This window comes from Siphateles boraxobius, unplaced genomic scaffold, assembly GCF_051911475.1.
Source record: "Siphateles boraxobius isolate OS27281-9 unplaced genomic scaffold, OSU_SipBor_1 19, whole genome shotgun sequence".
In the NCBI taxonomy this organism is placed as follows: Eukaryota; Metazoa; Chordata; class Actinopteri; order Cypriniformes; family Leuciscidae; genus Siphateles; species Siphateles boraxobius.
This window is the reverse complement of record NW_027508799.1, coordinates 15,195,001-15,218,586: the sequence shown is the minus strand read 5'-3', so window position 1 is coordinate 15,218,586 and position 23,586 is coordinate 15,195,001. Positions and strand designations below refer to the sequence as shown.

The window sequence follows — 23,586 nt, the reverse complement described above, 5'->3', positions numbered from 1 at the left end:
CCACTTCATAGTACTCAGCGGTCCATTAACTTTACCCAAAAGTTATCAATCAGTACGCATACGCCCTTTAACCGTTTAGAAAATTCAGAAAATTCTACTTTTTAAAAGTTTGAGGTCAGTTAGATTTTAATAGAAATTAATGCTTTGATTTAGCAAATTAAAATTCAATAGAAAAGACTTAAAAAAAATCTATTTCAAACAAATTCATCAAAGAATCCTGACCAAAAAAGGATCATGGTTTTCACAGAATACCATTAAGCAGCACGGCTGTTTTAAACATGATAATAACAAGACATGTTTCCTAAGCGCTAAATGTATGAATTGTGATAAACAAGTGCATCAACCGATCATTGCAGCACTTTAACCTGTCTATGGCTTGTGTAATTCGTAAAGTGGCAATATGTCAGAAAAGACCCTTGGGATATGATTTTTTGCAGAAGGCAGTGCAGTTGGTAGGTTGTCGGCTCAGGTCTGCGTCTTTACAGACATCTGCTCTTTTCCTTCGCAATGCGTCCAGACAGATGGTGCGACGGTGACTTCACACAGTGGAACTGTGGTCACGGAGTCGTGCGCCGTCTGTTTTTGTGAATTTATGTTTATGCGTACATGTATGTGTGTGAACCTTCTTATTCTCACTTCAGTAATGCTTTTCAGTTCATTTAACAGTGTCATACTTCATTGAGTCACCTCTGGAAAACGTGAAAAATAAATAAGAACCAAAAAGATGTGCGACTCTGTGTATTGTGAACATAAGGATGATGTTTCTAGGAAAGTATTTAGATCCAGTCATCGCAGTCAATAGAAAAGAGAAGTTGGTAAAGATCTAGGATCAGTCGTATGCAGATCAGTTGATATTTGACTCATTTTTGCAATGGTTTTTAAAGGCCACATAGGTGTCAAGAGTATATGTATTTTATCACATTAACTATGGACATGGTCCGTAACAAACAGAAATTGTCCAAATACTCATGTCCTCATTTTAATTTTATATATATATATATATATATATATATATATAATATATATATATAATATATAAATAAAGGTTCTGGCTTGCACACTTTATGTACCACAAAAGTTCTGAAACTTTTGTCCGTCATATAAAAAATTGGATCGGGTTCGATTCTCTGCTTTTTTCGCATCGTAGCATGCGATTGTTTTGACGGATCAGAGCCACCGAATGACGAATACATGAAAACGCATGCAAAAATTTCGGACTCACTGTGCAAGGACCTTAACACTTGATTTAAAGTGGAAGTCCGTAACTTTTGGTGCTCTAGCGGTTAATAAACTAAACTAAGACGCATGTCTTGCGGAATGTCTATGACGAGTCACGCAGGTACTGGGCTACTCCGCAGTTGTATGACCCATACCAGCCTAAAATAGTCCCAATATAAAGACTTATTGGTTTACCGTAGTGATTGAGGATTAGACAACCACATGGTTTGGAAAATTAATTCATGATGTACTCACTTATTATATAAATGTAGTAGTGCTGGGCAACGATTAATCACGATTAATCACATCCAAAATAAAGGTTTAAGAAATATTTGCATGTATATACTGTGTATGTATATACTGTGTGTGTGTGTATGTATGTAAGCATGTATGTATGTACCGGTATATATATATATATATATATATATATATATATATATATATATATATATATATATATATAATGTATATCATACATAAATATTAATATTTTATATATGAAAAACACATTTTTCTTAAATATATACATTTGTGTGTGTGTATTAATATACAAAATAATTATGCACAGTACACACACATATATTCTGCAGCAGCTTTAACATTTATTTACCATTTATCACAATTTAGCTAAATCAATCTACCAAATGTCTTCTGTCCTTTGATTAATAGATCATTCTTTTTTGTGGCAAATAGACAGGCATTTAGTATAATGTTCCCCTTCAGGTAATGATACATTTGTCTTTTTGCTGTGAAATAATTTTTTGTATAAAGTAAACATAATAACTTTTGTATTGCTATTAATATTTCAAGATGAACATTTACTGGACTGAAGGTTTACTTTATTATCCATACACGCGCACACACACACACACACACACACACACACACACACACACACACACACACACACACACACACACACGTATATATATATATATATATATATATATATATATATATATATAAAAACTACAGAGCTTTGATCATAATACTAATCAATGACAGATAATTTTACTAGGACATATTATTAGGAGATATAGAGTGACAACTGATATTTAAAAGCATTCTAGCAAGTATTCTGCTATAGGCCTAGCATTATAAAAATCCCATTGATATACATTACAAGCTATTAGGTTTATATTACAATATTAGTATTTAAATGGTTAATATTGTAATTTACTGCAATGACATTCAGACATTGTCAACTTTTTGAAGTCACTGATATAAGACTGCTTCTAATACCACAAACACATATTTTACTTGCAACTCCCCAGTTGCCCACAGGAGGTGCTGTTGTCTTGTTTTATGTGCTCATCTTCTGATCAGCACCTCTTTGTGTGTCCTTGTTTTGTGATGAGTGCAAGTGCTGTTAAGGGACTCTCACAACTAGAGAGATTAACACTGCCTTATTACTGCACCCACACACACACACACACTCTAAGATGCCTCGTGAGTACTTTCATTCCTGAGCAGAAGGCCGTTATGTGAAAGCACAATGAGTTTGTCTGCCATTTGGAGGTCATTCAGGCCTAAACTCTACAGATTCGTACATTTTCTCGCTGTATCTCGGGAGTCGTACTCCATCTTGGCTTCCTCTCCGCTGTGACCTGTCTGATAGAAAGACAGTGATGAGCGTAGATGACCAGTGGCGTTTTTTTTACTGTGCTAATGCAGTTGGCGGCCTGGAAACTGAACGCCCGTTTGCTAAACTGCAGCTCTGTGAATATTCCCAGCAGCCCCACTGGTCCTGTCAGCCAGAGCTCGCCGTACCCTTTAAGGTTAGACTCATGTTTCCAAGGAGACAGAGCAGCACTGTGTGTGTGTGTGTGTGTGTGTGTGTAGTTGTATGATATCCTTCCTCTGCTCAACCTGTGACTTGCCTGTCAGAGCCGTGGTTTGACTCATTCGCAGTGGTTACTAAATAAATCTATAGTTATAATGGCTTTTGCCCTGGGAAAATTATTAGTGAAGAAACTGATTTGTGTGTTTGGTATGGGAAATGATTAACAATTTTCTTTATCATAATGCCATATTAAAATGTGGAAACATGCAAGGTTTAGGATGTCAAATTTAAATGGGAGTTTTCTTTCTCTTAAATGTGCCAGGGCTGTTGTCGCTTACTAATACTGAAAATCATAAGTTACTTGTAATAAAATAAAATATAAGTAAATACCAGCTAGTTGCCAAGGAATCATTTCTCATTTTCATTATTTAACTTGATTAACCAAAAAATAAACGGAAATAAAAATGAGTAAGAACTAGACGTATAAAAAAGAAAACGTAATGAGAGAGAGAGGGGACACAGAACTTATTTTAAATTATTATTATTATAGCATATTAAATATATCTATGCAAATGTTTCTTTTAGTATTTGTTCTTACATACAATTGTATTTGAAAGTAATGATACAATCAGGACGAGAGGCTTTTAAAATAAGGTCCAAAAACATTTGTTACCTATTCAAAAACGTCCTCAACATGAGCAAAAATACACTATAGGTATACAAACCTCTCCTATTTTATTATTTAAATTTGAGTTGATTGGTTGTGCGGGATTGATTGATTGATTAGTTGAATATTAATTTATTTCCTCTTTTAATTACTTTTTACTAGATTTATTCTTGGTCTTGTAAGAATTATAATATGTGCAACAAAATGCTTAAATTGCATATATCTAGCACATGATCTCGTGTAGCATCCTTTAAAAAAATGGTCTATGCAGATTAAGGCTTTTCTAGGACACTGCTGTTTATTTCTGCATCTAATGCTGATCACTTAAAATTTTTGGCAATGCGAATCACCAACATCAGTGTAAATACACTTGGCAATGGTCAAACAAATTTGGCAATGTTCAGTTATCCTGAAGGACATTTCTGTGTTACAACACTTAGAGCAACTGCTGTGCATGTGTGTGTGTGTGTTAAGCTGTTTTAATAGTCTCCAATTCTACTGTATCTCACATTTGAAGATTTCCATATTGAGGGTTAATCTTTCTATACTCTTGTATCTATCTCTCTTTCCATTTTTTTCTCTCTCTCTTTGTCTTTCACTTGTATTCTTTGTCTCTGTCTCTTTCTTATTTTCTTTTGTCTTTTGGCTCTTTGCAGAGGAAGAGGTGGAAAATTTCAATGTTTCCAGCTTACAGGAAGAGGTGTTGCGGAACATCGAGGCTGACAGCTTCTGGTGCATGAGCAAGCTCCTGGACGGGATTCAGGTAAATTGATTCCCTATCTGCCAGCGGTCGGGCCTGATACATTCACTCTGTGTGTGTGTGTGTGTGTGTGAGAGAGCGAGAGAGAGTAGAGCACCGCTGGGAAAGATACGAATGTTTCGCGGCAAGATTCCCCTGCGTGTAGGCGCCCCGTTCCTTTTCCTCTCCTTGCCTTTCCTCGCACGGCCCTGTCCAGGAATAAAATCCATGATGAATATATTCTCTCTCCGCACCACAGGACGTAACCTCCTTATCCAAAGGGCCTGGTGGTGCTCGAATTGTCATGGGAAGGCAAAGTGACCCACCCCGCCCCACATTCACTTTGTCTTGCCTGCCTCGTCTTTAATTGATTTAAGGCCATAAAACACCCGTGTTGTTTACGCAGCAGAGACTCACTTTGCGGTATGATGGTAGGTGGTTGCGATCCTCACAGCCATATTTCCACAGTCCTCTCCCGGAAGACAGTAAAACATTCCCGTGCGGCCTGGTCTGTCACTTTTTTTTCTCCTTGTTGATAAACGACTCTGTAATTGGGTGTTTCTGCAACTATGGACCCTTTTGGCCTTGTGGACTTAGAAATTAAACTCACTTAAAACAAATTTTTTCACTTAACTGGTTAATTTAATTTGTCCACTAATGGTGTCAGACAGCAGGAGAGGAAGATCATTTTTAGAAAATGTCATTTGGAATACAATGTCAAACGTTTGTCTTGCTAAGCCCAATTCAGAATTCATTTTTTATTATTTTGATTGCTTTGTCTACAAATGCAGCTCCCTAGTTTTTGGAAAATAGTTATAAGGCAGGTGTGTCCAAACTTTTTTTTAAAGGGGGCCAGATTCGATGTTGTGGACACAACTAGGGTCCGGACAGTGTGGAAATTAAAATCCCCATGTCGTCCAAGATGTTCATGTCTTTCTTTCTTCAGTTGAAAAAAAAAAGCATGGTTTTTGAGGAAAACATTCCAGGATTTTTCTCCATATAGTGGACTTCAGTGGGGACCAATGGGTTAGAGATCCAAATTGCAGTTTCAATGCAGGTAATAAGGGTTTTATCTATGAAATGATCAATTTTCTAACAAAATTTACATTTATATACTTTTTAACCACAAATGCTCATCTTGCGCTAGCTGTGAAGCATTACATTAGTGTCAAAAATGTATAGGGTAGGGCTAAAAACTCCATATAATTTTCTCCTCCAACTTCAAAATCGTCCGACAACGTTGTTTTACCTTTTATTTATTTTATTATTTTGTAAAGGGCGTTTGACTTAGTCTTTGCACATTCGCTTTGTAAACACTAGGTCGGTACTTCCAACTACATCACGTGTGACCTTTCAACGTGATTCGTAATGCGTGGCGCATCAGCTAGTGCAAGACGAGCATGTGTGGTTAAAAAGAATATAAATGTTTATTTATTTTTAGAAAATGACAGATCGTTTGGCTAGATAAGACCCTTAATTAATCGGCTGGGATCGTGCAGAGCACTTTGAAGCTGCATTGAAACTGCAATTTAGATCTTTAACTCGTCGGTTCCAGTTGAAGTCCACTATATGGAGAAAAATCCTGGATTGTTTTCCTCAACCTTAATTTCTTTTCGACTGAAGAAAGAAAGACATAAACATCTTGTAAATTATCAGGAAATTTTAATTCTTAAGGGAACTAATCCCTTAAAATGTATTTTGGTCGATCTGATCACAAGTGGACGATGCTAAATACAGGTGTAAATGGGGTCTAAAATGATTTGAGCTTCTCCTCTTTCAACCACTTTCAGAGGTAGTCAGGAACTCATTCGACCAGATCGCTTTCGTAGTGTAAATGCTCATGTGGTCGAATGTGTTCGAACAGCCACAAAAGACTCTCCTACTCTCCGACTACTGACCTAATGTGTAAACATTATGGGAAGAGCGCTAGCCACTGGGACTTAAACTTTGTCGGCTGAAGACCCAAGTTCGGTTTGAGGACGAAAAATGTACCAAGCACAATGTTTTCTCACTCTTGGGGCTATCAGAGCAGAAGCAAAAGCTGCTGCTCTCTGTATGTGTTTCCATCGTCTCCGTGCGCGTTCATATGTATATGGTCATTTGTTATAAGTTCATTTGTCTATTAGATCGAAAGGTCTGAAAAAACCCATACATTTACTCGCTCATAGACCGAGGTGCTCCCTCGTCTAGCCGATCAACCTAAATGCATCTTAATATTAGGTGTAAACAGGGCCTAGAATGGCTTTATGGTAATTGGTCTATAAAAAACATTTATTATAAAAACAAATATAAGAACGAAACAGAGCTCATAACAAAAATTCCTTTAATTTGGTCTATATTGCATTACTCCTTTTATACATTTAATAGTCAACATGTCTAAATTAATAATAAAATAAAATTCAATATGAATATCCCACATTTATGCCACAATACAACGGTTACAGTTAGTTAAACTGCTATTTTTAACTTCTTTTTGCCCATGAGGGAAGAATGAAAAGGAACTTTGCGTTTTCTGGGCCTTTATGTATGCAATGGGCAGCAAGGCAAAATTACAAAGATAAATATTCACACTCTCTGAATTATTGAATTACACCTATTTGGAAGTTGTGCATACATTCCGTTCACAAGTGATATTTACCTTGATTTGTCATTGTCTTGTGTTGCTCTTCATTTACACTGGTATAAACTTACTCATATACAAAGTGTAAGTTAAACAATATTTTACGGGTTTGTAGAAAGGAATATTATAGTAAAATGTTGAATAATAATAAAAATAATATTAAAGGAATATGGCACGTATTAAACAGTATTATTAAAAATAGTACAGGGCAACATAGTTACCCTCATTATTGTATTGATAATAACACAACAAATGACAATATGGTTAATGTGGTTAATAGCTTGAACATTTTTTTTGTGAATGTTGGTCTAAAATTGGCAGAAGAAATTCCAGATCCATTGTCATCTGAAGATTGGAAAGAAAACTTAATAGAAAGGAATCCAAACTCAATGTTTCTTACAGTGATGGAAGAAAAAGAAATAATAGACATTGTAAATAAATGTAAACACAAAACATCTACTGATTGCAATGAAGTTGATATGAAAATTGTGAAGAGGGTAATTGAGGGGATTTCAAAACCAATAGCATATATCTGTAATCTGTCATTTCATACTGGTAAATTCCCAAACACTATGAAAATAGCTAAAGTTGTTCCGCTGTTTAAAACTGGGGACAGACATATTTTCACAAATTATAGACCTATTTCTTTACTTCCACAATTTTCCAAAATTTTAGAAAAACTATTCATTATCAGATTAGACAGATTTTTAGAAAAAAATAACTTACTCCCTGAGAGTCAATACGGATTTAGATCAAATAGTTCAACATCATTGGCCTTAATTGATTCAATTGAGGAAATACTAATGCTTTGGATCATAAACAGTATGCAGTTGGAGTGTTCATAAATCTTAAAAAAGCTTTTGACACAATTAATCACAACATATTAATCAAAAAACTAGAACGGTATGGAATTAGGGGGGTAGTATTGAATTGGGTAAAAAGTTATTTAAGAGATAGAAAACAATTTTTGAGGTTGGGGGAATATTCTTCGTCGTGTTTGAACATTGCTTGTGGTATCCCCCAGGGGTCAGTATTGGGTCCTAAATTATTTTTGTTATACATAAACGATATATGTTTATATATACGATATACGATAAAGTTTCAAAGATAGTAAAATTAGTTCTATTCACGGATGATACTAAAAAAAATTTTTCTGGGGGGCATTTACAGGAGCTTTTGGAGACTATTACTTTAGAAATATGTAAAATACAAAGTTTACATATGGTTTAATAGAAATAAATTATCATTAAAAATTAATAAAACCAAATTCATGTTATTTTGTAATTGTAAAAAGAGTACACAAGTCCAGATACAGGTAGATGGTGTGGATATAGAAAGGGTTAACGAAAACAAGTTTCTTGGGGTGATAATAGATGATAAAATAGGTTGGAAACCTCACATAAAACATGTACAAAATAAACTTTCAAGAAGTATTTCAGTATTGAACCAAGCAAAACATATTTTGGACCACAAACCCCTCCACATTCTTTATTGTGCTTTGATATTACCATATTTAAATTACTGTGTGGAGGTTTGGGGTAATAGTTATAAATGTAGACTATCATCAGTATCTATGTTGCAAAAAGAGCCATAAGGATAATTCATAACAGCGGTTACATAAAACATACAAATACATTATTTTTTTTAAAATCAAGGACATTAAAATTCACTGACCTGGTTCATGTTCAAACAGCAAAAATAATGTATAAGGTAAAAAAACAACTTACTTCCTGGCAATATTCAAAAACTGTTTTTGAATAGAGAAGGGAGGTATAATTTTAGGAGTGAGTGCAACTTTAAACATCCCTGTGTCCGTACGACATTAAAAAGTTTTTGTATTTCTATATGTGGAGTGAAGTTGTGGAACAGACTTAGTTCAGTGCTCAAACAATGTCCAAGCATAACTCAGTTCAAAAAGCGGTACAAAAGTATAGTTTTGACAAGGTACGAGAATGAAGAAGGTCGTTGAATAGGTGATCTCAGTTAATTTATAAATTATTTTTTTTGCATTGTTTAATAATTATGTAATAATTATGTATGTTATTTATGTATTTCTCGGTGTGTATGGAGAAAAATAGATTAGGATGATCGTCCACCGGAGTATTAATGATAAAGTAGTGAGGAGGGGTAGGATTAAATTAGCTGATGCTTCTTCCTACTCCTTTTCGGACATGTATAAGTTAATATTGTTTTCATTGTGTTCTTTTATTGTTTTCTTTTTTAACATTGTTTTTGCTTTCTGTTTTGATGAGTATTTGTTGTTATTAGGTTTTTGTTTTTTGTCATTAAGTTTTTTTTGTTTTTGTTTCCTATACATGTCGGAAAAAAATAAAAAAAATAAAAAAATAAAAGTGTTTTCACTAAATTAATATTGGAATGCTTTGATTAGTTCACTCACTTTTAAATTACATTGTTATAAACATAAAAAAAATCATGTATTGTTTTTCAATTTTGAAAATTGGAAGGTGATATTCTTGGAAAGTAGCACCCCCCAAAAAACAGTTATTTATGTTCTTACTTGGTCTTAATGTGACCATATAAGAAATGGTGAGAAATAAACTGGAATTCTATTAGTTTTCATAAAATTCAACCCTTGGGGCACAAAAGTGTGTCCACTTTACAAAACAGTTAAAGAAACACCCAATTACAGCGATGTGTTTGAAGTGAGTACAGACAGAAATGTACTCACGCACACTGGGTTTAGACAATTGTCTCTTCACACATAAAGAGCATTTGTATGCAGCGAATCAACCCTCCTCACTAGTATTAGATTGAAATGCTCTCCAGGCCCTCCAAAGCTTTTGTGGTATTTTGTCTCTAATTACTGTGGTAATTTGTGTGTACAAAGCAGATTCTCTTAGGTGCTAATGATTTTTCTCCACCCTTTGTTTTCCTTACACCTTCACACCATGGCTGCTGATAGCTCTGAACACTTGCTTGCAAGTTTTTAGCGTCTGCAGCGCCTTGCTCTCTGCGTGTGCGTGTCGGTGTTTTAGAGTGGTTGTTAACTCGGAAGTGTAGTTTTAGTGTGATTTTATAGTCTCAGCCATGCGTAATTGTGTTCAGGTCTCAGGAGAGCACTTGTGTTTTGAGGCGCAGGGTAGAAAAAGTTGTTAATTACAAGTATTGTATTTCCCACCTGTGTTTGACAATAGAGAGGGATATCATTGCTATTGTAATGCTTGATTATTTTAGATGGTGCTTTATGATGTACATTCTGGAGTAACTATAAAAGGGTTTTGTTTATGCGTCAACCTTCGTTAAGAGAATATTCAAAGATACATCAGGCTCTATGAACAATGTTTGTGTTGTGCTGCTGATAACCACGGAAAATGGTTCCTTCGGTTTGTAAAAACACACAATTTGCATTTACAGTAATGCATAAACAGGGGAGGTGTGGTTTAAAAGTAGAAATTTAATGAAAAGTAATTGTTCTTTGCAAAAGTTTGTCTTATTTAAACTGTGAAGGTAAATAAATTTGACTTTTAGTATTAGGACTATTGTTCTAGGCGGTTAAAGTTCTGGTTCTACAGACATAATGTAGTTTGATCCCAGTGTCCAAAGTCCCCCCATGTCAATAATTTCATCCATTAAAACTCATCTTTGATCATTAAAATCGTATATTTAAATGTTTTTTCCTTGAAAAAAAAATCTTCATGCCTTAAAATATATTGAATGTAACTCTACATCCTTGCCTCATTTAGTATATGCGGTTCTATGAATATTCAAATTAGCCCCGCCTCCACTCACTCACACCAGCTCAGAGATCCACTCGTTGACGATCACACGTTGACCTGATTGGTTACAAGGTAGTTTGTGACGTCAGAAACACCAGTGATTTCAAACGGTGTTTTTGAGACTGTCTTTGGTTCACTGCAGTTTTAAAGAGAAAATACTCAGCAATGGTGTTGACTTATGAATTTGCACGTGGTTTGTCTTAAAGCATATTAAAAACAACACATAGAGGTATAAACGACATTAAAAACTTGATTTTCACCACAGGGGGATTTTAATAGTATCTGTGATTGTATCATTCTAGTATCTTGTTCACAGACAGGGCTTAGATTAAGCCAGGATTAAACATTACTGTTCTGCATCTTAAGACAAAACAATGGCACTTACGTATTTTGAGATGTCAGTTAAAGTTGCTTTCAATTAAGTCGGCTCAAACATGCATTTTAATCTTAAGCCTTGTCTGTGAAACCAGAGGATAGTGTTTTATTATTTTTAGTTTTGTGGCTGTCACAATAATAGTTTAAAACATGCTTTTAAAAAGTTTTTTTTTTTTTAAACTTGCATTGAACTCTGAACATTCCTTTAAAATAATGAGTCATGAACAGGATATGACGATCAAGGCTGGTTTGTTCAGCAGAAAGTACCAGAGTTCATATTCAAACACAGATTTAAGTTGAAGTTGGAAGTTTGGGAGGGTTATACAGTATGTGATCATGCAGCTATGAGCCAGTGGTTGTCCTCCTCTCCAGTCTGTCCTCTTTAAAGTCAAACTAAATGCTTGCTTGAAGGGTTATGACTTATTAATAGGAAGACCTTAAGCCCCTGGAAAAATGACTGTGTTGTTTGTCCCTTGCTAGCTGAGCTGGTTGCTGTGTGTACATGTGTGGATCCATTAGGAGCAAATCCATCTGTATTCTCAGCCCTGAAGAGGGGAAATGAGAAATGGGTGTTAAAGCAGGCAGCTCACTGCAGAACCCATTATCTGTGATGTCCAACCCTCAGGCCAGGACACCACAAAGCAGCTTCTGCCTCAGGACTGCGGGAGTTTGTGTCTATTCGTCTCGTATTGCAAATCAACGCGGTCATGCTGAAGGACCACCACAGCCTGCATTTCTTTTCGAAACGATGCTCTCATCCAAACGCAAACCACAGTATTTAAATGCATTCGCTTCAATTTGAGACAACAATTCAAACTGTTGTCAGTAGCAGCAGTCAGGAAAATGATATATGTGATCAAAAACAGACACAATTTCCGTGTTACCAGTTTAAATCAGACTCGCTGGGCCGGTGAATTGTTCAGAGTTGTTAATGAGTTTGTTATATGAATGTGCTGACTGTCTTCAGGAAAGATTTGATGACATTTTCTCTTCATCCTACCTCCATCTAATATGTGTTGTGTTTATAAGAGCAGCACTGCTTTGTGTGAAGGAGAAACCGGGGTCACCACAGTATTTTTCGATACTGAAACGTTCAAACAAAGAGGTTGTCATAATTATTTTCTATAATTTTGAATCATCCCTTTTCTAAAAAAAATGGTTCAAAAGAGGAAATGTGAGGTTTATCTTTTTTTTTTCTTTTAGTTTTTTTTTTTTTCAATAGTTTCAATTTATAGTCATTTTACAGTTTGGGATGTTATCATAGGCATTGGTGTTGTTTCAAAACTACATTGCTAAACAACATTTAGTTCTCTTACGAGAGTTTCTCTCGTACTGCATAATATCTTCCGCTATGGGGAAAACCTCTTAATTTTGAATTAATGTAAAACGCAGCATGCAGGCATAGGCAAGGCAGCTTGCGTGCCTATTGGCCGACCTGCGGCAACAGCAGCAGCCTATCGAGAGAGGCCCTGCATGACGCCATATCCAATGGGGGCGCTTCGCGCCACTACGTCACGTCCCGCTGAAATAGGCGTGGCCTAGACCTATAAATATAGCTCGACAGGTTGATACAAACTGATTTTCATCTCTTCAGTGAAGCTCACGCATCGCTGGATCCAGAGTGAGAGGCCGCGCCATGGAGAACAAGCCTTCTGCAGGACGAGCCCTGAACCTGAAGTCGCTGGCCTTCAACTCGCCGGCTTCAGCCGCCGTGCCTGCTACGCTTTCCGGCGTCTATATCCTTTTATTCTGCTGAGAGTGTGTGCTCGCCATGCGACTCACATTCTCCCTCTCTAAAAGAGCTAGCATCTTTTTTCAAGATGCCCAAAAGTTCCTGTGGCTCGTGCAGAGCCCCACTCAGCGACGGGGACTGCCATGTCATCTGCGTTTCCTGCATGGGTGAGGAACACGTGGCTCTCACGCTCGCTGACGGCGGATGCCCTCATTGCAAGCTGATGCCCATGGTGACTCTGAGGACTCGCCTGGCATCTTTCTCAGAGCCTGCACTTCTGCCCGCCACAATAAGCGCCGTGCTCCGCGCGCTCCCGAGCCCCACCATACTCCGTGGTGGACGGTGGAAGTGGAAGCAGCTGTAGCAGCCCATCTTTGCCCGTATCAGCACTGCACACTATGGCTATTCTGCAGATCTTCCAGGCCGACCTTCTCCACAAAATGGACGAGGAAGGACCGGAAGCTATCAGCGTGCTTGATTTAAGGAGAGCTACAGACCTGGCACTTCGCACTAAGAAATCCGCTGCACAAGCCATTGGGCGAAACATGGCTTCTCTCACCTTGGCTGAGAGACATCTTTGGCTGACGTTGTCGGAGATGACGGACTCGGAGCGCTCTGTGTTCCTCGACGTGCCCATCTCCCCAGCTGGCCTCTTCGGATCTGGCGTCAAGGATTTCGCAGACAGATTCGTCGAGGTGCAAAAGACGTCACAGGCTATGAAGCACTTCTTACCGAAGCACTCTCAGGGAACTACACTGCGACCAAAATGGTCGCATATGCGACCTTTTGAAATACCATTGCGACCCTAATTTTTAATGGGTCGCAAATGTATCACTGATTATTTTTGTACCTATGTTTTTAGGCAATATGCTATGCTTTACTATGAGCATTTATTAAAACAGAAATGTGTATTTTAAGAATACGTTTTATAACGTGCTCTGAGCATTCAACACATCAAGTTGGCTTCAGCCCCGCGACCGTTACTTAGATTAAAACGTACTATTGTATCAGAGCTGCGCGAGCTCTCTCTCTCAGAAACACGGACGCGCGCACACAGAGAGAGAGAAGATAATTGTAAAATGAAAATTGGCTATAGTTTAAATTTTGTTCTTGCTTGTTTTTTTTCTGTCAAAATGTCAGAAAGCATTTTGTATTATCCATCCGTGTTTTTAAAATTCGTTAAATGACGGCCGTTTTACTGCTAACACAGCCCTCATTATAGGCCTATGTCGGATTCATTTAACTTATACTTGATATTATTTTTATAATAAGTGATTTGGTATGCTATTATTGGACTTCTTTCTATTCATTGTCAACTGTTTTCTATAAATATGTTTGTATTGGCTAACATTTATTCAGCTAATGCGTGTCCTGTTTAAAATGTGCAATGTTCAAACGCAAAGACAGCACGTCACAAATAGAAGCCGTTTTCCCTGGATATTGGAATAATAAATACAACACTTTTTTTTTTTCAGCATTTTTTTTTTTACTCTTTTCTAGGGGTTTCTTAATTTTAGACAAGTTGACCAGCACACATTATATGCAATGCAATATAATGCATGCGTGTCCTATGTGTGACATATTTTGCACACAGGTAAAGGTGCCCAATATCAGTCATTTCTAAAGTAAAAAAAAGAAAAGAAAATTGTTTTTAAAAATATCTCTTTATTTGATTATCAGTAAATTTGTTTTCTATACAGAGATATCGACCATAACAGCAATATTAATATCGGTTATCGGTATCGGCCACAATTTTCACATCGGTGCATCACTACTTACGAGTTCACGAGTCTGCCCATCTGTGCAAACCATAGCATGTTGAAATCCATTTTGCTCTTTATTGTGTACAGTATTTTCTATTGCAGTAAATCTATCCCAACCAAAGTTAAAGAAAACAAAAACAAGGCGGCATGTGGTTTAAAACATGGCAGGTAAAATAAAAAGCACATCTGTATGCAATACAGTTTCATTATTGTTCATTATTATCCAGAGCGGCTTACTATAAATAATTTGTGCGACCAAATCATATTTTGCGCTAGTAACTGAAAAAGTTAGTAGTGCAAGTGCCACCAGTGGAAAAGGTTAGTGTAGTTCCCTGACTCTAGTTCCGCAGCAGGTCGTTCAAAACCGCCGTCTGCTCGGAGCTACCAGCCGCAGGCTCCGCCCACCGCCGCCGCTCCTCAGCGCCGCCAGGCCCGAGACCAGAGACCACGCTCTCGCTCTGCTGGCTGCCGCCCCCCGTCCACGCGGGCCCCGGCCAAGGATTACCTTGCAGGATATCTGTACGGCGGCAGGCTGGGCCTCGCCGTCTACATTTATAAGGTTTTACAACTTAGAGGTTCCCGCCTTACAGGCTAAGCTTCTGTCGGTCTAGTAATCAGCTCTGTCTGCCCCGTTGCCCTGGCTCAGAAGGCTGAATTTTGCGTGTGCTTGTGCGATAGAACAGCTCCATGGGTGTTGAAAGACCCGTACCCGTGCATGGTACACTGTTAACATGATTAGCTCCTGTAGGATGCTATTGATGGGGAATGATGCTTACAGCCTCTCTTCTCCGACTCTCTGTGAGTCTATGGTGATTATGCACTATATGAGCCCCGGGCTGCTGCCCTTGGTACTTTGGTGTCGGATCCCAGTACGCACGGCATTTTACACCGTGTTCCCCATAGTGTAAGATATTACGCAGTACGAGAGAAACTCTCGTAAGAGAACGTACTCGGTTACTAACTTAACCTCGGTTCTCTCTAGTGAGGGAATGAGTACTGCGTATCTTGCCGTGCTTACTACATGCTCTGGTTCGCTTCGGCGATGAAAAACAGTTTTTATCAGCCTGTCGAGCTATATTTCTAGGTCAAGGCCACGCCTATTTTTGCCTCGCCTCTCTCGATAGGCTGCTGCTGTTGCCGCAGGTCAGCCAATAGGCACGCAAGCTGCCTTGCCTATGTGTGCATGCTGCCGCAACGCCTTTTACATTAATTCAAAATTAAGGATAATTTTTGGCTTCAATATCTCGTGGAAAAGAGGTTTTCCCCATAGCGTAAGATATTATGCAGTACTCGTACCCTCTCTAGAGAGAACAGAGTTAATTTTAAATGCTGATTCCAATCATTCTACGATCAATTTAAGCTTACGATGCTTTGGGGAAACGCAGCCCTGATCAGTGGCCGATCGTTTGGGTTTAGAGATATATAATACAGGCCATTGCATTCTCAATATTTATTACTTTAGCTTCAGATATAGGACATGTTCCTTCTCTTTTATTGGTGAGTATTTGTTTGTTACCACAGAAAACAGCTTGCCTTCAACCACGTTGATCGTGCTTCTTTTATGTAAAAATTGAAGTAGCCTACCTGTACACAGAAAGATTGTAAGAAAAGCGTGACGTGTGCTCGACTATACATTATTTAAAGCTATTTTCTATTTAAGATATTGATATGAACAGCTGTTGTCAAGTATAAGCTTAATTCATAATGCTTTTTCCGTTGCATGCCTGTGCACTCTCTAAACTGTGTGGTGGGTCCTGCACTGTCGCCTTCTTTGAAACGACATCACATTATTAAACATTTAGAAAATCGATTTTTGAAATTTGTGCATGAATCGTTTCTAATCAGCAGAAGATAAAATCGCGATTCATGAGCCCTAGCAGATTCATTAATTTTGCCATAGTGAATAAGCAGAGGCTAAAAAATCTAACAAGGCTAAATTAATGACATGGGTGAAATGCGACAATCGTGTGCAAATGTTGGAGATAGTGAAAAGATGATTGGATGACAAGTTGGAATCTAAACCTTAACACTGGTTAGATAAGGTAGAACATACTGCATCTCCAGGCTATAGCAGACCATAATACACACCAAATGTAGGACATTTAGGAGGACAGCTGATGTGTAAATACACATTGAGCAGTAACTGAAGGGGGAGACCTTTGGACTCCAGTCAGTCATGGTGTAGGGAAGGAGACAAGGCTTGTCGGAGACAGTGGATCTGAGACTACCTGTCAGCAAGAACGTAATTGACTCGCCTCTCACGGTGAACGCTGTGGTGTTGAGTGTGTTGTGTAGAGGTTAATAGTCGACATATGACCTTCTGACTGTGGAGCTTTGGGCGAAGTGATGTTTTGGAAACCATTACGCCAATGAAATGTAAAAGGTAAACACAGTTATATGCTGTCTGTTCTGAGAAGTTTATTTATTTAAATCCCACTGGGAAAAGTATTGAATACCACTTTTTTTCAAAGTTTTGCGATTATGAACTTATGAAGCAAACAACCAAGAAATCACTAAATTCTTCAACATGTTGTTTTTTCAATGGAGGAATGAAATTCATATAAATTTGGACACAACCAATGGTGTGAGTTTGGGACGGTGACTGTCTGTTTGCCTGACCAATGACAGATGAGTAGTATTCAAGAAACCTATTTGAAAGCAATTTTTATTTTAGCAGTTCCGTTTGCTGACGCTAAATGATGTCACACTTCTGCTTTAAAGCCAGTGTGTGACAGATGAAGGCAGGACTCAAGGGAAAACACTGGCAGAGAGACAGCTGTTATAAGACGCTGTGACCGCTCACTCATGCTCCTCATATGCTCTCTTGTACAGCAACTTAAATCTAAGATCAGTTTACTGTTACCAGATGCTCACTTGAACATAGAGGTTCTTGCACAGGTTGGACATATTTCTCTGCTGACACATACTGGCACAACGTCCGTGCTTTGACACTGGAGACCATATGTCAGACTACAAAGTGTTGGACCGATTGCTTGATCTGGGTCCAATGTCTGTGTGATTAAAGGCATAATTTATATACCATTTATATGTGACACAAAACTACCACTTTCCATAGTTTTATTTGTAGAGGTTAAACAGATATTAGTCTCGAAGTTGTACAGTAGCCCATATAATATGTGCTTGTGAGATCTTTGGCTTTGTATCTATGACCAAATCACAGCCATGTCGATATTCAGAAAACCGTACAATGGCAAGTGTAATACATTTTCAACATACACTGACATTGAAATGTTTTGGGTCGGTAATGTTTTTCAAGGAAGTCTCTTAAAAAGTAAAGTAAAACCCATAATATTGTGAAATATTATCACCATTTTAAAGAACTGTTTTCTAGGTTAATTGTAATTTATTCCTGTGATGGCAAAGCTGAATTCAAACCAGCCAATATCGAATCCAACCAATCCAGTCTTCAGTGTTGCAAAACCCGCCTACAACAGTTTTTGTATGATGATTTGGTTCCCATGAAACCCCCCCTTTTCTTTTTTAAATGCTAGCAATTATTTGAAATAGATGTTTTATTTGTAACAATGTATTTGCTTTTACTTTTGATCAGTTTGAAGCATCCTTGCTGAATTAAATTATTATTATTATTATTATTTTTTTAAAGTGCATAACACATTATGGAAAAATTTTGATTTCCATTACAGATTTGCGTAAAACTTTATATTTTGATATTTTCTAAATGTCGATTAAAAATTATACGAAATGAGGGTGTTTCCATTAACTAATGTTATGCGACTAAAACCTAATTTATTTTCTCGCTTGATAAGTCATTCCAAAAATCATGGCAACGGATGTTTACCTACACAGGTAGGTTTGTGTATATCGCAGCCACTACACTAGCCATTATTTTTAATCGAAGGAGACATTGGCGTGTTATCCAAGCATTAATGGTAAGGAAAGCCCTTATTCTTGGGAGCAGCCCTGTATGGGGTGTTTCTGGGTGTTTCTCCCTCCTATATTCTTCAAGGTCTTGATAAAGTGTGGCATTTCTTTGTTGAAACTCTTTGTTTGGCATCCAGTATTCCCGTAATCCGTTTAATAAGACGAGTAAAGTCTCATTTTCTGTCCAAACATACCGCGCCGCCTTTAAAGAATGATTGACTTTTACGTATGCCAGGTGACTTGTAAATACGAAAAAAAAAAAAATACATTGAATTACATTACATTTTGTTTTGTGTTCCACAAAAGAAAGACAATTCTTCTAGTTTGAAAAAACTCTTTGAAACGGTGAACTATGGAATTATATGTAGCAAACACAGACAGCAAGTTGAGTAATACAAAATAGCAGCACTCTGTTGCTTGTCAATCAAGTTAACAGACTAGAATTTCTGTAGCATAACTAGTTTGTAGTATCTTGGCACATTAATATAGAATTCATTTGAAGTCCAGTCACAGATCTTGTCTTTTACATTGTTTATTGCTTCATTCACTATACCAAGCCCAAAGTAACTACTTAGTTAACATCAGACATTAAAGGTTTTATAGAATATACAATATAATATATAAAAAATAAATACCCTTAATGTGTAGAGTGGAGATAAGTGACAAGAATATGTTTTCCTTTCTGGAAAAGCCCATTGCATAATGGAGATAAGCCAAATAAGAGGCATAAGCCAGATAAGAGGTTACGGGGGGCACAGAAAAAACTTGAGAGTGGCAGGCAGGTGCGTTTATATATACAGGCTTGAGAGTGTGATGGAGGCAGATTATTGAGCTCATGCGAACAGCTCTGCTGTGATCCGTTTCACAGTTGCTGCTGCCGATGCCTTGCTTGACTTTACCCTTCCTTTTTTTCTCTGATCAGTGCTTCTCTTTACTAGGCTTCTTGCACCACGCTGTTCGTCCACCTCTTTAATCCCAAGGGCTTCCAGCTGCTTCTGTTTTTCTTAGTACTACTGCTCACTCATATAAAAATCATACTCTTAAGACTGAAGCATCAGATCATATCTTAACTGCCTCGTATCAGCCATATGTTAAAACCAGATTATTTTTGACTCTTGTATATAAAGCAGTCTAATGCTGTCTCACATGCTGACTTGAAGAACTACAGAAATTGTTTTAATTAGAGAACTTCAGAAATTGTAGCATGTACATCAGTTGGTGTAGCCAAGTGGTTACATGTATGAGATGCTGCAAAGTGCTCTATTCACGTTTCTTTGTCTCCAACCTGCAAACATTTCACACTTCTTGCCCCGTTTGAGACTCAAGCATCTGCCACCAACCTTTTGTCATGATCCTCTTACTTGGATTCTATTGGCCAAATTATTCAATAAATATAATCACATCTTAAAGATAGCTTAGTGCGCATATTTCTCAATGTGGAGAAGTTCTAATCAATATGATTACTTACTTGGCATGACATGACATATTTATCATAGCTTCCGTGATTGAGTTATGTGCTGCTTTATTCCCTAAGTCAGTCCTACAGTTAGTCAAAGTTTGTTTTGCATTTGTTCTCCTGACACAAACACATTTTTCACCTGAACATTTATATCATAGAAAACACTGATCATCATCATCTGATCAATATTGAGGATTTTATAACTATGAAATGTTATACAGCTTTTAAGTCATTTTTTTTCAACAAAACAATATTCAGTAAATGTTGATATTACTGTGTACATGACATTGCAAATTGTTTGCCCCTTGAGATATACATGTTTTTTGTTGGCTAGTTTATAACTGTAATGTTCACTTTATTATGTGTACTTTACCGGGGAGAAGTTAAACAAGTGCAGTAGTCCGTAAATTGTCCCGTTCGGTAAGGTTAATACACCACTATTAGACCCCCTACTGGTTCCTCTGTCAGCAGCGGGATAGGAGGGGGTCTAGGGGTGTGAGCCAGAGGACCGTAAACTAATTAAGGTTGTAGAGAAGTGGAGCCCCTTTAAAATTGTTTATAAACCATTAGGGGGAAACACGTTCTCCCGGGGATCTTCCGTGCAATTAGAACCAAGGTCAGAGGAACAGCGGTAGGGGAATGGGGCTTGCTCAGAACTGCTGCTGTGGACAGAAAATGGCATTTGCACTGGGGCAAATGCTCGCTTTTATTAATTTCCTAAATAAATAGGTGCCTCACGAGACCCTTTGTCAGTAAAATGCACCTTCAGTGATATTAATGAACCTCTTGCTTATTTAGCCTATTTTTCCCTCTCTGGCTTTCCCCCCTTTCTCTACCTCCCTTTTTTCTCTGTGTATGCCAACTTAAAAGAAAAAGAAAAGGAACCATTTGCAACCATTTTGTACATTGTGGCTCTTGGGGGTTGGTGTCAAATGTTGAAACGGAATGTGTGAAATTGGATAAAGGGAGAACGGGACTTGTTAATCATTCATTTACTAAAGAGAAGCAAATGTTGTTATATTTTGTCTCTGTTCCAGTTATTAGGAGACCCCTTGTTGTATTAAAATCAATGGCATTCAATGTTTCACATAAGCCACAGAGACTGGAGGTAAACAGTCCCGGTTGTATTTATCAGAAATCAGGCCTGTAGGTAATCTGTCCATTTTATTATCTCTCTCGTCTGTTATTCCCCCACCCTTTAATGTTGTTAAACAGCCAGGACAAATTAATTGCCTGTGGAGCTTGCTATTTTGTGATAATCAGATAAATGTTTGCATGCAATGGTGGCAAAAAAAAAAGTAAATGGGGCCTGAGGCCTTAACAATTTGATTTGGCCAATTGCTCCTCTGCTTCATTGGAACAGTTTATTGACTGGAAGTGCGGCTCTGCAGATTGCATTGACACATGCTCAGACAGTTGCCTGCCAGCCTATACTTCCATCTCTTACACATTTAGCATTGATTAATACTTGATCTTTGATGCGTATGCCAAGTCAAATTATAGCCTTCAACACATGATCTTTGAAGAGTCTACTGCATGTCAGACCTCTTGCCGGAAATGCATCCTAATTTTTATTTTTTCCAAGTGTGAATTTTCTGGAGGACCCAATGGGTGGTTGAGAGAGAATAGAGATGAAGCGGCCCTCTTTCATCCTTATCAGCTGGGCGCCTCTCAGAGCAAAGGGTTTGAGATGTCCTTCACTCTTGCATGCTGAGAACAGTGAAGCTACAACATAGCAGCCAGACAGCTACCAATACCATCTCAAGAGCACTCTTGAGACACGCAGACTTGTCCCTCAATCTGTTTTTTTATATTTATTTATTTTTTTCACACTCTTTTTCTCTCTCTGTGATGAACACAGTACTGGGCCAGCATGTAATTTTACTTCTTTCCCCTCGGGTCGGCATGACCCTATGCACAGTCAGGCTATATTCTGAACTGTTGTTTAAGCAATAGGGGGCTATTGTCTTAAATTTTGTTACTGTACATGTAGGATAATGTGTCCAAGAGAAGCATTATTTTATTCCACGTGTGTATCAGTGTTTTTTTGCGAGGGTTGCAGCAGGGACCGCTCTTTTGTTTTAGAAGGCTGAGCTATTCTCCTGCCCTCATGCCAATTATATTCAATCAGCCACTCTTGAGGAAGTGGCAGCAGGAATAGCTTGAGTTTTCTGCTTGGCTGCCACTCTCTCCTGTCCCTCTTTTACTGACAGCCGTATGCCTCAGTCTCAGCTCACTGAGCCCCACTGTCAGATGTCTGATAGTGCAGCCTGTCGCTCATATTATGCCTGCCACATAACCTCCCTCATTAACTCTCCTCTAAGCATGTACATGTGAACGCACTAAACTCATGAACCATATCTTTAAAAGGCAAATCCATCAGCCCCTGGCCACAATAACATGAATATGATGCGCATTGCGCACGTTCTCAAGTGTCTCTTTTTGTCTATCAAGATAATGTAAAGGCTATGCCATGGTATTCACTGAAGAGAGACAACAGATGTTAAAGTCCCTGTAAAGTCAAAATGAAGTATGTGTTCTGAGTTTGTCACACCACAGAAAAATGTGTTATTAGCCACCCAACCAAATTTGAATGATAAAAAAAGCCGGCAAGTACATAAAATAAGCTATCAAAATCTTGAAAAAATGAGCAGTAGTCTCTGCTCTCTAACGCTGGAGGTGTGTCCGCTGGCTGCGCTGAAACCACGCCCACTCGCGGGAAGCACTCACCAGTTGTGGCGCGACGGGATGATGAAGGAGGAGGCGGGAGATAGTCGGTTCGGCCCCATTCACCAGTAAAAGCGGATTATCAGTGGATCCCAGTTGTCTCCGTCGAAAGTTTAGAAAACTATCCCGTTTAAAATGATCACTACAGAGGCGGGTTTTGGTGGTGATCCTCAGCTCTCCATCAAAGTGGCTCTTCACAAAATTAATCCACCTCTTCTTGATGTGATCGTTTTTCGGAAATGTAAATAAGGACACCGATCTGTTTTGTACGTGACCGCATCCACGTAATACGCATTTTCGTGACGAACGCATAGCTAGCTAGTAAACTGTAGGCTTTAGTAACAAATAATAGTACTGACAGTAGCTCGCGATTGAGCGGCAAACTGATGTGAATGTGCTTTAATTCTAAATATTGTTAGGGGAGCGGCCAGCCTCTGTGGCTCGATCCAGTGCGTCATCAAGTAGGGGCGTGTCCATGAGCTCAGGGGCTCCAGTGCGTCATCGAGCCCCGTTTTAGACCCGCCCAAAAAATCCGGAAAATAGTAATAGTGAAAAACTGTTTAACGATCTAACTCCACAATTCAGTTCTTCACAGTTCACAGTCTTTGTAATATGTTTTAGCAATACATTTCTAACATTTATAATGTGTTTAGAATTTATTTTTAAAATTGCCTTTACAGGGACTTTAAGCAACAAAACATGATGAATCTGCCAATCATTCATCTTCACATAGTTCCAGGGTCCGAAATTAACTTTTTGGCTCACCTGCCACGAGGAATGGTAGATAAAACAATCCACCAGCCAAGCATATTTTTTTACCGACCAACATAATAAACAGCCTTTTTGTGTCAGATATACATTCA

General features: G+C 38.1%; 1 protein-coding gene across 3 annotated transcripts in view; it reads left to right on the top strand.

The window, feature by feature from the left end:
- Positions 1-23,586, top strand: part of tbc1d22a (TBC1 domain family, member 22a) — a 165,377-nt gene that overhangs the window by 67,543 nt on the left and 74,248 nt on the right. For all 3 annotated transcript variants that reach the window (XM_077233939.1, XM_077233940.1, XM_077233938.1), the window contains one exon: positions 4,325-4,431. In XM_077233939.1, the coding sequence (XP_077090054.1) occupies positions 4,325-4,431 (107 nt within the window). The remainder of the gene's footprint in view (positions 1-4,324; positions 4,432-23,586) is intronic.